At 42.6% G+C, this 12,279-nt stretch overlaps 1 protein-coding gene across 1 annotated transcript; it reads left to right on the top strand.

Moving 5' to 3' along the window:
• Positions 1-825: 825 nt before the first annotated feature.
• STOML3 (stomatin like 3) lies at positions 826-11,664 on the top strand. Its single transcript, XM_005482431.4, is given in 8 exon segments — positions 826-2,533; positions 5,288-5,391; positions 6,014-6,086; positions 7,281-7,363; positions 9,083-9,126; positions 9,128-9,269; positions 10,267-10,401; positions 10,814-11,664. Coding segments are annotated over 8 exon segments (954 nt in total). The 5' UTR covers positions 826-2,361; the 3' UTR covers positions 11,015-11,664.
• Positions 11,665-12,279: the final 615 nt, after the last annotated feature.

Genomic DNA, 12,279 nt, shown 5'->3' with positions numbered 1-12,279 from the left:
GCTCTACAACCGGATTCTGAGGTAAGTGAGAGAAAGTTGACATTGTAGAGACTGTCAAGGACTAGTGCAGTTTGTAAATGTAGCTGTTGGTGCAGAGGAATGTTGGAGAATATTGTACTTAGAGGTAAGTACCTGATCGTGCCTGACCTGAGCCCTCCGGCTGCTTTTGGAATAGAAGTTGAAGGCTTTAGCTGTATCACAAATATAAAACTCTGCAGAAAAAGCTGAACTGAGAGCAGCCTGAACCAGTCATCTGATGTGGCTTCTAAGTGAGTAAGTTCTGCTGAAGCAGCTTTGAGCTCAGTCTTTGTGGCTGTGCCCTGTGTCACAGGAGTGCACCAGGCTGTTCAGCACCCAGTGAACTTATAGCTTGTAAACTGCTTTGCCCCAAAGCTCTCATGTGTTTTAGTCTCTGAGCGATCTGTAGTAATCTGGGACATGAGTTATCCACATGCCCCAGTATAGCCCCAAGGAGAAAGTGTTAAAATTGCCCTAGCTTTGATTTCAAAGTTTTGAAAAGAGGGGAAAAGTGCAGCTAACATTAAAATGAAAAAAACCCTAATATTAAAATGAAAAAAACCTAATATTGTGATGTTCCGGAACAGAAACACAAAACACCATCTGCTTTACTCACCTTACTATTTACAGTCACCTCAGGAAGTTGTCAATAAACAGGAAACAATTATGTCTGTTACCTTTTAGCATGTGCTGCTCATTTATCTGATGGTATAAACAGCTGTTTAAATTGTGGCATTGAAATGGTTCAGAATTAAGCTATTTCCAATAACTTTAGTTTTGCTGTAAAATGAAAAAGATATTGTTGAGATAGTTTTGCATATTATGTTTTGATTCTGAAATAATTAAACCACATTTCTCTTGTCACTGTTCACACATGCTACCCTACTGGTAAGCATCTGTCCTGAAGAGGTGTGATCATGCAGCTCAGTGTTTAGAAGTCTAATAATGATGAAAATGCTACAAATGGTCTAAAATTAATATTGTCACATTTTTGGGACCATATTGCAATAAGCATGTCAATCCTGATTTTTCAGGCTGTGCTTATGGCTTTCAGTGGGATTTGAAATGTCAGTTTAGTAAACTGTATGTCTGTTTTGTAATGTAAAATGTCTGTTTGTAACCTGTACTTTCCTCTCTGTGAGACTGAAAAGGATTCTCTGGGGAACAGTCAGCTTTGAATGACCCATCTGGGGCCAAGGTGATTACTGGCAGGAAGGAGGACTTGGGTGAAATGAAGCTGGAGCCAGATCTTCAGATATATTCTAGATAACAGATGCCCACAAAAACCAGCCCTGTAATTAATGCAGCTATGTATCAAACTCATAGATTACATATAAAAAAGCCACCTCTCATATTTTATTAAAATAACAAGCAACAAGCCTTGCCCTTTGAGAGGGTTGCCCTCTGCTGCTACAGCCTTCAGAAATGGCTTAGTCTGAAATACTGTGCTTAATTTGATTGTCAAAATATTTTGTGAAAAATACTGTTACTTGGGGGACATTTCAGACTTGGGTACTGAAATGCTTCTGCTGTGGTTTTGAGGTTATCCAGCTCTACAGGGCTCAGCCTGTAGGACTGATGGACAGTGTGAAGAGGGGTGTGGTGAGCTATTCTACACGGTTTGGAGACCTCATCTGGAGTTTTGTTTATTATGCTGGTGTTTGAGATCTGAACAGCAGCTGAGCCCCAAAACAGCAGAGGAGCAGCATGCAATCTGCCTTCTGGCTTTATAGCATCACAGGTTGGAAAAGACCACTTAGGATTGAGTCCAACCATTAACCCAGCACTACCAAGTCCCCTGCTAAACTACATCCTTAAGTGCCACAGCTACATGTGCTTTAAATGCCACCAGGGAGGGAGACCCTACCACTTATATGGGTAGCCTGTTCCAGTGTTTGGCAACTCTTTTGGTGAAGTAAGGTTTTTCTCATATTTAATCTAAGCTTCCCCTGGCACACCTTGAGCCCTTTTATTCTTGTAATGTTGCTTGTTTCTTGATAGAAGAGACCAATCCTCACTTTGCTACAACATCCTTTTCCTTTTCGGCAGGTGTAGAGGTGGTTGAGATCTCCCCTGAGCCTCGTTTTCTTAAGGCTGTACCTCAGCTGCTGCTCACAGGACTCACTTCATCTTCCTGGCTTTTTTGTGGGTGTTTTAATCTCTAGTGACGAATTCACAGAAATTATTTCCAGCTTGTGTTGTGTGGGGCCTAAGACCAGCTGGGCCAAGTGCACCTCAGACAGAGGACAGCCACAAAATACATCCAGCTACATCAGAGACACAAGACTTGGTGTTTGGGAACATCCTCTCTTCACCAGGGTAACCAACTCCCAGAAGACTCCAATGCAAGGGATTTCTCCTTCTCTCATCCTGCCTCTCTCTTCTGCATCTTGCACAAGCCCTGCAGTTTCAAGGTTTGCTGCTGTCTCATCTATGAGGGGGTCAGAGCTTCCCTCTAAGGGGATGGATCCCCAGACAGAGAGACCCAAGAAAATGAACACAGAACATCTAATTGGTAAGCCTTGTTTTTGTGTGTGAGTGGATTTTTTCTCAATAATATTAAAAAGGAGCAAAACTAACCAAACAAAAAAAGTACATTTGTTTTACACTAGATTTCTGACATAGACTGTAGATGAAAACTCAGAATGTGCCGCTGTTAGTGACAGAGCAAGTTGCCTCATGCTGCCCTGCCAGGATGCATCAGCATCTACTTTCTGCCAACATGACCCCATTCATGAGAAAGACTGATTCAGCTATTGATACACTTCTGTATGGAGGGATGGACTGGAGAGAGGAAAATAGGATCTAGTTAGGGAAGACAGGAGAATTTTTCAGCCCTTAGGAGAAAGCAGAAAGGTTAGAGTAGAAAGCATGGTGGTTAAAGAGTCTGAATCTACTCCATCTTTTTGTTCCTGTAGGAGGCCTGGGAGATTTTTGCCCATACTGATGTTTTAATTTGCTTTCCAAGTGTTAAACCCACATAATGAGTTTGTTTACCAAGTCTGTGATGTACCCTAATGAGTGCATTAAGATAAAACAAAGTAAATCTTATTCCATCACCTTGGAGTTTTTACACAACTGCTGAGTGATGAGCTCTCACATTTTGTGATGCATGGTAGCTCCTGATGTGCTCTGGACTAAAGAGTCAAGTGAGGTTTTTTGGTGGTTATGAGTATTATAATCCATATACAGGCATGGCAAACCCAGGTCAATGATACATGGGATTGTGACTGATTCTTAACTATTATTTTTTTTCCAGAGTCTTTAATTTGTTGTGTGGTTAAATGGTTTGAAACTTTGGGGTATTCAGAGATCTATGGTGGCTTGGGGGGAGCTAGGAGTTTCATTCAAAGAATGAAATATTTTCCTGTTCTCCTTTTCTGATTGTAACCTACATTATTAGCTGACATCAGGATCTCTAGGACAGTTCTTGTGGAGAAGGATTCAATTGTACTTTGTCAAGTTTTGGATGCATGCTTTTTGCCCATGGTGGTTAGGAGTGATACCTTGACCCCTAACTCTTCTCAGCTGCTTGAGCATCAATCTGCTGAGTGCTGGCATTTCTTCCCATCTATTCCCCTGTCTGTGGATTGTGCCATTCTCACCAGGCATCTTCACAGTGGGCTCATGTGGATGATGGTAGATGACGCTACAACCCAAAATTGCTTTTGAGGAGGTTATTCATAATCAAATTTGTTACTGGAGAAAAATATCTTCAGATGTTTTCTGTAAGTTGGTAATTTATGAGAAATTAAGAGAGAGTAAAAAAGCTTAGTTCTGCTGAACAAAAATCCCTTCATGATTAATTTGCTCCAATTTCAGATTAAGAATTATGAATGATGCCTATTCTGTGACTTTCTGTGATCTCTTTCCACTGACTGAAAGACACCTGACTGGTGTCTTTGGTATTTTATGTACCTGTTGTAGCCTACACCACTAGTGTAATGTAATGTGAGGACAACAGATAACAGTTAAAGGGTTAAAGATATTCACACTAAATCCTAATAATCCTGGTTTTATACACATGCCGTTAAGGTTTGCACAGTAATTTGATTAGGGAAGCTCCTCAAATCAATTTTGCCACTGATTGCAAAGTGCCTGATGATACCTCATAAAACAACCAGGGATTTAAGATTGCTGGTTTTTTGGGAAGGGTGAGGAGGAAAGCTGGGCTCCTGATGCACCAGTTCTGTGCCCAGCTCTCAGGGACACCTGAACCAGGGCCCTTCTGAATGCAAATATGTTCATTTGTGAGTAATTCAGTCTGCATCGGGGGCCTCACAAGCAGAATGGGCAAAGCTGGGAGCAGCCAGGGGCTGGATGTCACATGTCACAAGTCCCATGTCACACCCAGGTGTGCAGCCACCAGAGCAGCAGGCACAGCCTGGCCATGCACAGGGACTCAGGAGGGGCAGGGGCTTCAGGAGGACTGTGCTGTGTGTCCTCCTGCCCCGGGGTTGCTGGGAGTGTTCTGACAAACCTGCCAGTCCTGCTCTGCCAGCTCCTGCCTTATGGATCAGGGAGCCTCCTGCTGTTTCAGGGTCCTGACAATCTGTTTTTTTCTTACAAAGTATAAATTGAATTGTTTCCTATTTCTCATTTCTGTCTGCATGTGAGTTTTATTTGGTATTAGAAATTTCCAGTCCTGCCCTACACCTCTGAAATAACTTACTTTACTACTGCCTTCCCTTCGGGCACTAAAATAATGAAATTTGTTTTATATTTGTTTTATTTCATTAGAATGAAATTTTGGAATGAGATGAGCTGAATGCACTGAGACAACTGCTTAAAATGCATGGGCATGCATTTTGACAAGCACTAATTTTAAAGTTCTGCTGAACAGTCCTGTGGATGTACTGGTCCATTAATATACCTAAAAATGTTCATGTAAAGAAGGCAGGACTTCCCCTCATTTATTTATTTGCTATCTGTTTCATACAAACTAAACCCTTTGCCCCACCCAACAGTTTCATACTCATGGTTTCACCCATTCATTTATTTCTTCTTTATAGCCCCCAGCTTTGGTAATATATTTCATTTTCCTGTTGCAAAAATATATTTTCTGAGTCTTTTTTATTTTTCTGCGCTGAGAGGCGATAAAGCTGAATGTTTGGTTAGGTGTTTTATGGCTTTCTTTGGAAAGAGGAAGAGGGAGTGAGTTTCTGTGGACTTTGTGGTCCCATATGATTGCAGCTGGGCTAGATGTACATCCCTGGGATGACTTCTCAAATTTTGCATTCATTGCTCTTCTTCCTTATGTTTTTTACAGCTGACAGGCAGGAAGGAATTGGTGTCTGTGGCTGGATCCTGGTTTCACTTTCATTCCTTCTGGTGCTTATTACCTTTCCTATTTCCATCTGGGTGTGTATCAAGGTAAGCTAGCAGGATTTGAAGCACATGAATAATGCTCTATTATCATTGCTGTTACTTTTTTACTGATTTAGTTTAGACAAGGCACCTCACACTCACATTTTGGGAATCATAAGGGTTTGTAGCAAAGATGTGCTCTGGAAATGAGATCCACACAGGTTCTTCCACAAATGTTCTGTGTTGCCACAACTTCCTCACTTAATTTCTTCCAGTCTCAACATTCATCATCAGTTAAACTCCTAGATAAACATCAGTTGGATACCAGGCCTTCAGTAGGCATGATGCACTAAGTGAAGTGGTTTGGATTACCTGAAGTCAGAGCCCCTTTGCCTACAACTTCCCTGAGTGTACTGCTGATGTTGAGAGAGCTCTGGGGTGTTCTTTTTAGATCACTATTAATATTTTAATATGTGATCTGTTTTGTAACGTGTTTCAATGGGCAAGGGCTGAGTTTTTCCAGCAAATCATGAGTCAAGTAGAAGACATGAAGAAAGTGATTTGCAGCTTTGTTGCTTCCTATGTCATTTGTACTTTCTTCACATTTAATATGGGTGCCAAAAATTAAAGGACCAAGGAATGAAAATAGCATTAGTTGTAAAATTCTAAATTTAAAATATTTTCCTAGGTTGTCAGAGAATATGAGCGTGCTGTTGTATTTCGTCTGGGACGCATCCTGTCTAAGAAAGCAAAGGGACCAGGTGAGTGCATGCAGTTTTTCTCTGGTAAAGTCCTCTGGGTTTGTTTATGCTATTACAATGCACTCAGACCTCATAGAGAATTGCAGAGGTTCCATTAAATCCTTCATAGCATAGAGGGGAATGAGAAGGTCCCCTCTGCAGTTCCTTTACTTGCAGAATGTTTACTTTTCTCGAGAGGAGATACAGCCCCCCTCCTGTCCTAGCACAGAAATTTGAGAACCTTGATACCAGGTGTGACTTTGCTGCTGAGCAATTTGGGCAACAGAAGGATGAGTTCATGTTGCACACACTGTCAGGGGAACTGCAGGGAGGTTTAAATGCAGTATTCATGTCTGCCATGGTCTTTTTTGGGTGACTGTGGCCTCTTTCCCTGCACCTCACTTCCAGCACAGCTTGTTGCTGCCAGCTCCTTAGCTGTCCTCTGCCCTGAAAATGGTAAATGTGTCAGGACAGGGACACGCAGCAGCTGCACCAGGGCTGTTCCCTAGGACCAGCTTACAAATCACAAACCAAACCCAGCTGCATGAGGAGTCTGCATTGGTGCAGTTACCACCTCTGGGCAATGGTAGTTGAAATAACAGGAAAAAGTCCTTTTCAGGTACTGTCCTTCCTCTTGAATAGTAGTCATGCGGTCCAAAGAGCAGCTAGGCCTGTACAGGGCTCTCCTGTGTGGCTTTGGGTGCCAAAGCAAGGTGCTGAGGTTACAAGAGAGGATTGGAAGTTTTGTCCAGTCTCCCTCTCCAGTGAAGGAGAGTGGAGACTCCTTCACAGGATTTGTCACCTCTTGGGACAATGTTCTTCATGTGGTGCAGGAATAACCTGCGTGATGTCTTTCCTGAGGACACATAATGAACCATGTATGGCTTGTGATATAAAAAGGGAAAATTAAAGGCATGGAAGGAATTTTTGCCAAAAGTCTCATGGTAGACTTCAGACAAGAGCTTCAAGGTGCCCATTTCCAGACAAGAGTCCTAGGTCATTAAGCTCTAATGAGTTCACATTATTTGCAGATATCTGCACTTCCCTCTGTTATTTGAAAATGCAAAACATCACTGTTGTCATGTCTTGTAAGCAGAAAGGACAGCTGCAGAGATAAGGCAGAGTGTTATTCCGAATCCATCTGTTTATCTCTAGGATACATGGATCTGGACTTTAGTTTCAGAGGTGTTTCATCTAATAATTTTTATTTTTCAGGAATGATCCTTGTACTTCCATGTACAGATACATTTACCAAGGTTGATCTGAGGATGGTTGCCTGCAAGATTCCTCCACAAGAGGTAACTTCTCTAGCAGCCATCTAAGACAGGAACAAAAGATGCAGCAAATTCATGTAATAATAACATAAAAGGAATGCATGTTTTGTAATTTTGCTGCACTGAGCTACCATATGGAATTTAGCTACCATATGAAACTTAGCTTTTCAGCTGTATCTTCTGCATTTCAAGCTGCTCTCAACACAACTTCTTGCCCAAAGAAATTATGGGTGTGCCATCCCTGGAAGTGTTCAAGGCCAGGTTGGAGGGGGCTCTGAACAGCCTGGTCTAGGAAAGGTGTCCCTGCCCATGGGAGGCGGGTTGGAACTGAGAGAAGTTTTGGGATCCCTTCCAACCCAAACCATTCTGTGACTCTCCTAATGAAAATCTGCAGGTGCATCATTGCAGGTCAAGATGGTGTTCAGAGCTGTGATGTCAAAAATAAGGGAAGGGAGTTACAAGTGTGAATGTGAGACAGGGATGACAAGACAGGAGTGGGCTACAAAATTCCCAGTTGCAAATTAATGTCCTAATAAAATTGGATCTGCCATGTAGCTCACCATTCAAAAGAGGCTTCTACATATGTCTGGAGAGGCAAATTAACCATGGGTAACAAATCCCATTAAATTAACAGAAATTATCAGACAACCTTCCACAAAACTCAGGCCCAAGCAGGAATGGATGGAGGAACCAAGATTCATCCAAATAGGAAAAATCTTCTGGCATTTTGTTGGCAAATTTTGACTGAAAAATTTATTCTGAAGGACGAGTTTTTGAACAATCCTGTTCTGATCAAGTTTTGGTTCTGTGTGGCCTCAGTCCCATGGCAGAAACATTCTTCTGCTTATGGAGTTGACACTTCTGTCCTCTTCTTTAAACAAAGAGCAGAGGGAGAAGAGGCAGCTCCAAGACTCCTTGGGCCCCGAGAATTTCCTACTATATTCTCTAGGAGACCTTTTTTTGGGCTACTATCTTTTTGTAAACAGAAAGAACCTTTTATTTAGAGTACAGGGTGAAGGGGCGTGTGATGTGAAATGAAAAATGGCTCCTGCAAAATGTGAGGCTGGAAGGAAGATGGTTGCAGAACTTGTAATGTATAAGGCTTAGCAGCTTTTGGCCAGGCTTCTGCAGCATTTGGCAGGGTTTTTGTGAAGCATCCCTTTGCAGGCAAAAGATGCTGAGGAGGGAAAGTATTAGTGGGCCATCATCAGTTCTCCACTGAGGCCAGCTGCCTTCTGAGGCACAAGAAGCTTGTCTGGCAAAAAGTGACAACTCTTCTATGAATGGTTAAATATTTCTTTCAGTTTCTTCTCACAATTTCTTGCACTTTTTATTTTAGTGTGTTGATATTTCTTAGAAATACATTGTTTAGGGGAAGTAGCACAAATCTCCCAAGCTGCATGAAATGTATAAACTCATTAATGGACCTTTCTAAAAGAAAGGAAGAGGATAGCCATCTTTTATAGTTGCAAAAGAAATTAATTCAAATTATGAGATTCACTTACAATTGAAGCAGTTTTTTAGAAGGTATGTAAAGCATTTTCCCCCAGCTTAAACTTTGTTGATGCTGGACAGCTCTCTTGAAGTAATTTCTTGGGTGAATGACAAAGAAATCAAGAGAAATTCTTAGTTTATTTGAATTATCAATGCCTTTTACTCACTAAGGGTTAAAAAAAATTCCCTTCCTAGGGAAAGGATGTGTTGTTGGATCTTTCTGTGACTGTGTGCATTTCTCCAATGCAGATTCTCACGAGGGATGCTGTTACTGCCCAGGTGGATGGGGTGGTGCGCTGTCAGTGCAGTTGCCAATGTCACTGATGTCCACTCTGCCACCTTGCTCCTGGCACAGACAGCCCTGAGAAACGTTCTGGGTACACAGAGCTTAGTTCAGCTGCTGGCAGGTCGTGAGGAGATTGCACACAGTATCCAGGTAAATCTGGCACTCAAAATTCACAAGCACGGAGGTGTCTTCTGGGGAGTAGCAAATTAGAAATAATCTCTCTTTCTTTCTAACAAAACATAACAAAATCATAACAAAATCTCCCTTTATGATTTTTTTCAATTATACTTTTTATTGCTTAGAGTCAGAAAGAATTATTCTAAAGGTATTTCCCCAGCCTCTTGTAGCAGAATTATCTCTATCAAAAAGAAATTAAAATTCTGAAATTATCCAGCCATTTAAAAAAAATGGCTTAGGCCTTGCACAGGGCAGCTGCAAACACGGAGAAAGAGATCCCCTGCTCAAGGGGAAGCTCTGTCTTGAGCAGACCCTTGATTGAGGTAAGACTTATATCTCCTGCAATTACAACTGAGAGTACAAAATTGAGTTGCTGTATGCTTTTAAATGCCATCTGGTTTCTTTTTTGATTTGGCAGCCAGGCAGAGAGCAGAGGACAAATCCAATACCCAATTTGCTAATTTCAGTCAGAGACAAGGCATGGTCAGACCAAAGAGAGACTGTACCCTCTGCAGCCAGGAGAGTGGCTGTGCAGAGACAGAGCCATGGTGGTGGTGTGGATTGCAGGAGTGCCCAGGAGCCAGAGCCCAGATGAGTTTGCCAGTGCTGCAGGGCTGTCCTGTGTCTCACCCTTAGTGTGCTTTTACTGTGTTGTGCCGTTTAAGGAACTTGCTGTAGTATTTCTTTGTTAAAGGGAGAAGTTCATAACTGCCCACCACCTAAGGAGAGGATGGGGATCATAATTTAGTAGGTGAGAGAGAAGCCCCACAGGAGACACTGGTGTTGACCAGCAGGTGTTTCCTGAGGCTGTTGTACCCACTGTGCACACACCATGCTGGGTGCTGGTGCCCCTGGGGCATCCCTCTTTCTGCTGTGTGGTTTGCCCCGTCCTTCTGTCCAAGCAGGGCACACCACATGGCATTCCCTCTGCCAGCACTGTGCTCTTCCTGGCGTGTTGTTTGTCCCCAAGGCCACCCTCGACAGTGCCACGGAGCAGTGGGGAGTCAAAGTGGCTCGTGTGGAGATCAAAGACATCCGGATCCCCATGGCCATGCAGAGGGCAATGGCAGCTGAGGCAGGGGCTGCTCGAGAGAAAAAAGCTAAGGTGAGACCCGTGACAGGTGACACCCACCTCCAGGCTTTCATCTTCTTGTCAGAGAACCACAGAATTATTTAGGATGGACAAGACCTCTCAGATCACCAAATGCAATCCTTAAACCCAGCATTGCTGAGTCTACCACTAAACTATGTCCCTAAGCACCACATCTACATACCCTTTAAATAACCACCAAGGTTAATGACTCCACCACTTCCCTGGGCATCCTCTTCCAATGCTTGACAACCTAATTTTTTTCCTAAGATCCAATAAGAACCTCCCCTTAGCAACTTAACGGCCATTTCCTCTTGTCCTATGGCTCCAGGTATCCAAGCTAGTTGGTTTTCTCCTCATTATAAAGCTGGATTTTCACCACTATGGGCAGCGTTTCCATGCCATTTCCATTTCTGTTCCTTTGCAGGTTGTGGCAGCTGAAGGAGAAATGAATGCTTCCAAAGCTCTCCAGAGGGCCTCCATGGTGCTGTCTGAGTCTCCAGCAGCTCTGCCCCTGCGTTACCTGCAAACATTAACAGCTGTGGCAGCACAGAATAACTCCACCATTGTCTTCCCTCTCCCTATGTATATGTTTGGGAGTTTGGGGCAGAAACGTACAGGGGGATAGAGATTGCTCTATGCTAGATCCTAGGCCAAGATATTTAAAGGTTTTCCTAGGAAGCAAAGGGGACCCAATTGGCAGAGTTAAAGTAGAATCATGTTTATTACCTCTGCCCCCAAAATAACTTTAATAGTCACACACAGCTCCCACATTGAGACTGCATTTGCAAAGTTCAGACACTAAGCAGTTCCAGCCTAGACTCATCTGCAAGTAAAATGGAAGAAAATATGTAAAATGTATGTTAGATCTGATATAAAATTTCAAAGATGTTTTCACCACAGTTTACAGAGTCTTGAGTGTTGCAATTATTTGGTGATTTGTTTACCAGGCAAGAACCTCTGAGCTGTTGATATACTCTACACAGCAGAAGGGTCAGACATTGGTTTTAACTCAAGCCTTGTGGAGTGGAAAGGAAGGATTTGGCGCTTAACCTTAGAGGTATTCTTTCATAAATATTGGCAGAATTACTGGATAATGGGTATGTCAGTGCAACAACCTATTCTTTATCTTATATTAATAGAAATTAGTACTTGCTTTACTGACCTCAGCTGTATTTTGCCATATCACTGACATCTATATAAGCTGTGTAATAAAGAGAATGTATGACCAGGCATTACAATCACATTTCATAAATGTGAAAGCTGGGGCAAACCTCAAGGTCCTCTGTCATTTTAAGTGCCTGTCTTATACCTTCAGTAGGTTTCTTATCTTCCTTTACATATGCCATGAAGCAGTCCAGATGTTTTCCTGAAATGAGCCTTCCCTACCCTCCATCCACGCAACGCTTGGCATCTGAGAGGAAGATGTTGCTGATATCCAGGTCCAGCTGATGCTAAGTTTGAGTTTGCAGCCTTCAAAGATGGCTGTTCAGTTCTGAGTTCAGGCACAAGGCAATGAACTGTCTTCTGTGAATCTGAAATTTCTGGTGATGGAGCTGTTTTGGTAGGTGCTGCTGCAGTGTAATGTCTTGGCCACATGAGCATCACTGTTGCCCTTTCTATCAGTAGCATCATTTGACTCCAAATTAATCACCTCAGCATGAATCTACTAATTATCATATCATTGACACAGGCCCTTCTTATTTTTACTGCAGTGTAGCACAAGCAGTCCAGGTGGCAAATGTTTGTGCTCAGTAGCTGCTGGCACAGATAGTGGTATGAGCATCTGAGGATGGTGACCTACACAGTTCTTCTCTGCTTCAGACACGACTGCCAAATGGCATTTTGCTGGCAAGCTAAAGAAGCAAAAACTGTGCTTGAAAGTCATCTGCT

Source organism: Zonotrichia albicollis, chromosome 2 (genome assembly GCF_047830755.1).
Source record: "Zonotrichia albicollis isolate bZonAlb1 chromosome 2, bZonAlb1.hap1, whole genome shotgun sequence".
Lineage (NCBI taxonomy): Eukaryota > Metazoa > Chordata > Aves > Passeriformes > Passerellidae > Zonotrichia > Zonotrichia albicollis.
The sequence above is the reverse complement of the archived record's forward strand: the minus strand, read 5'-3'. Positions and strand labels throughout refer to the sequence as shown.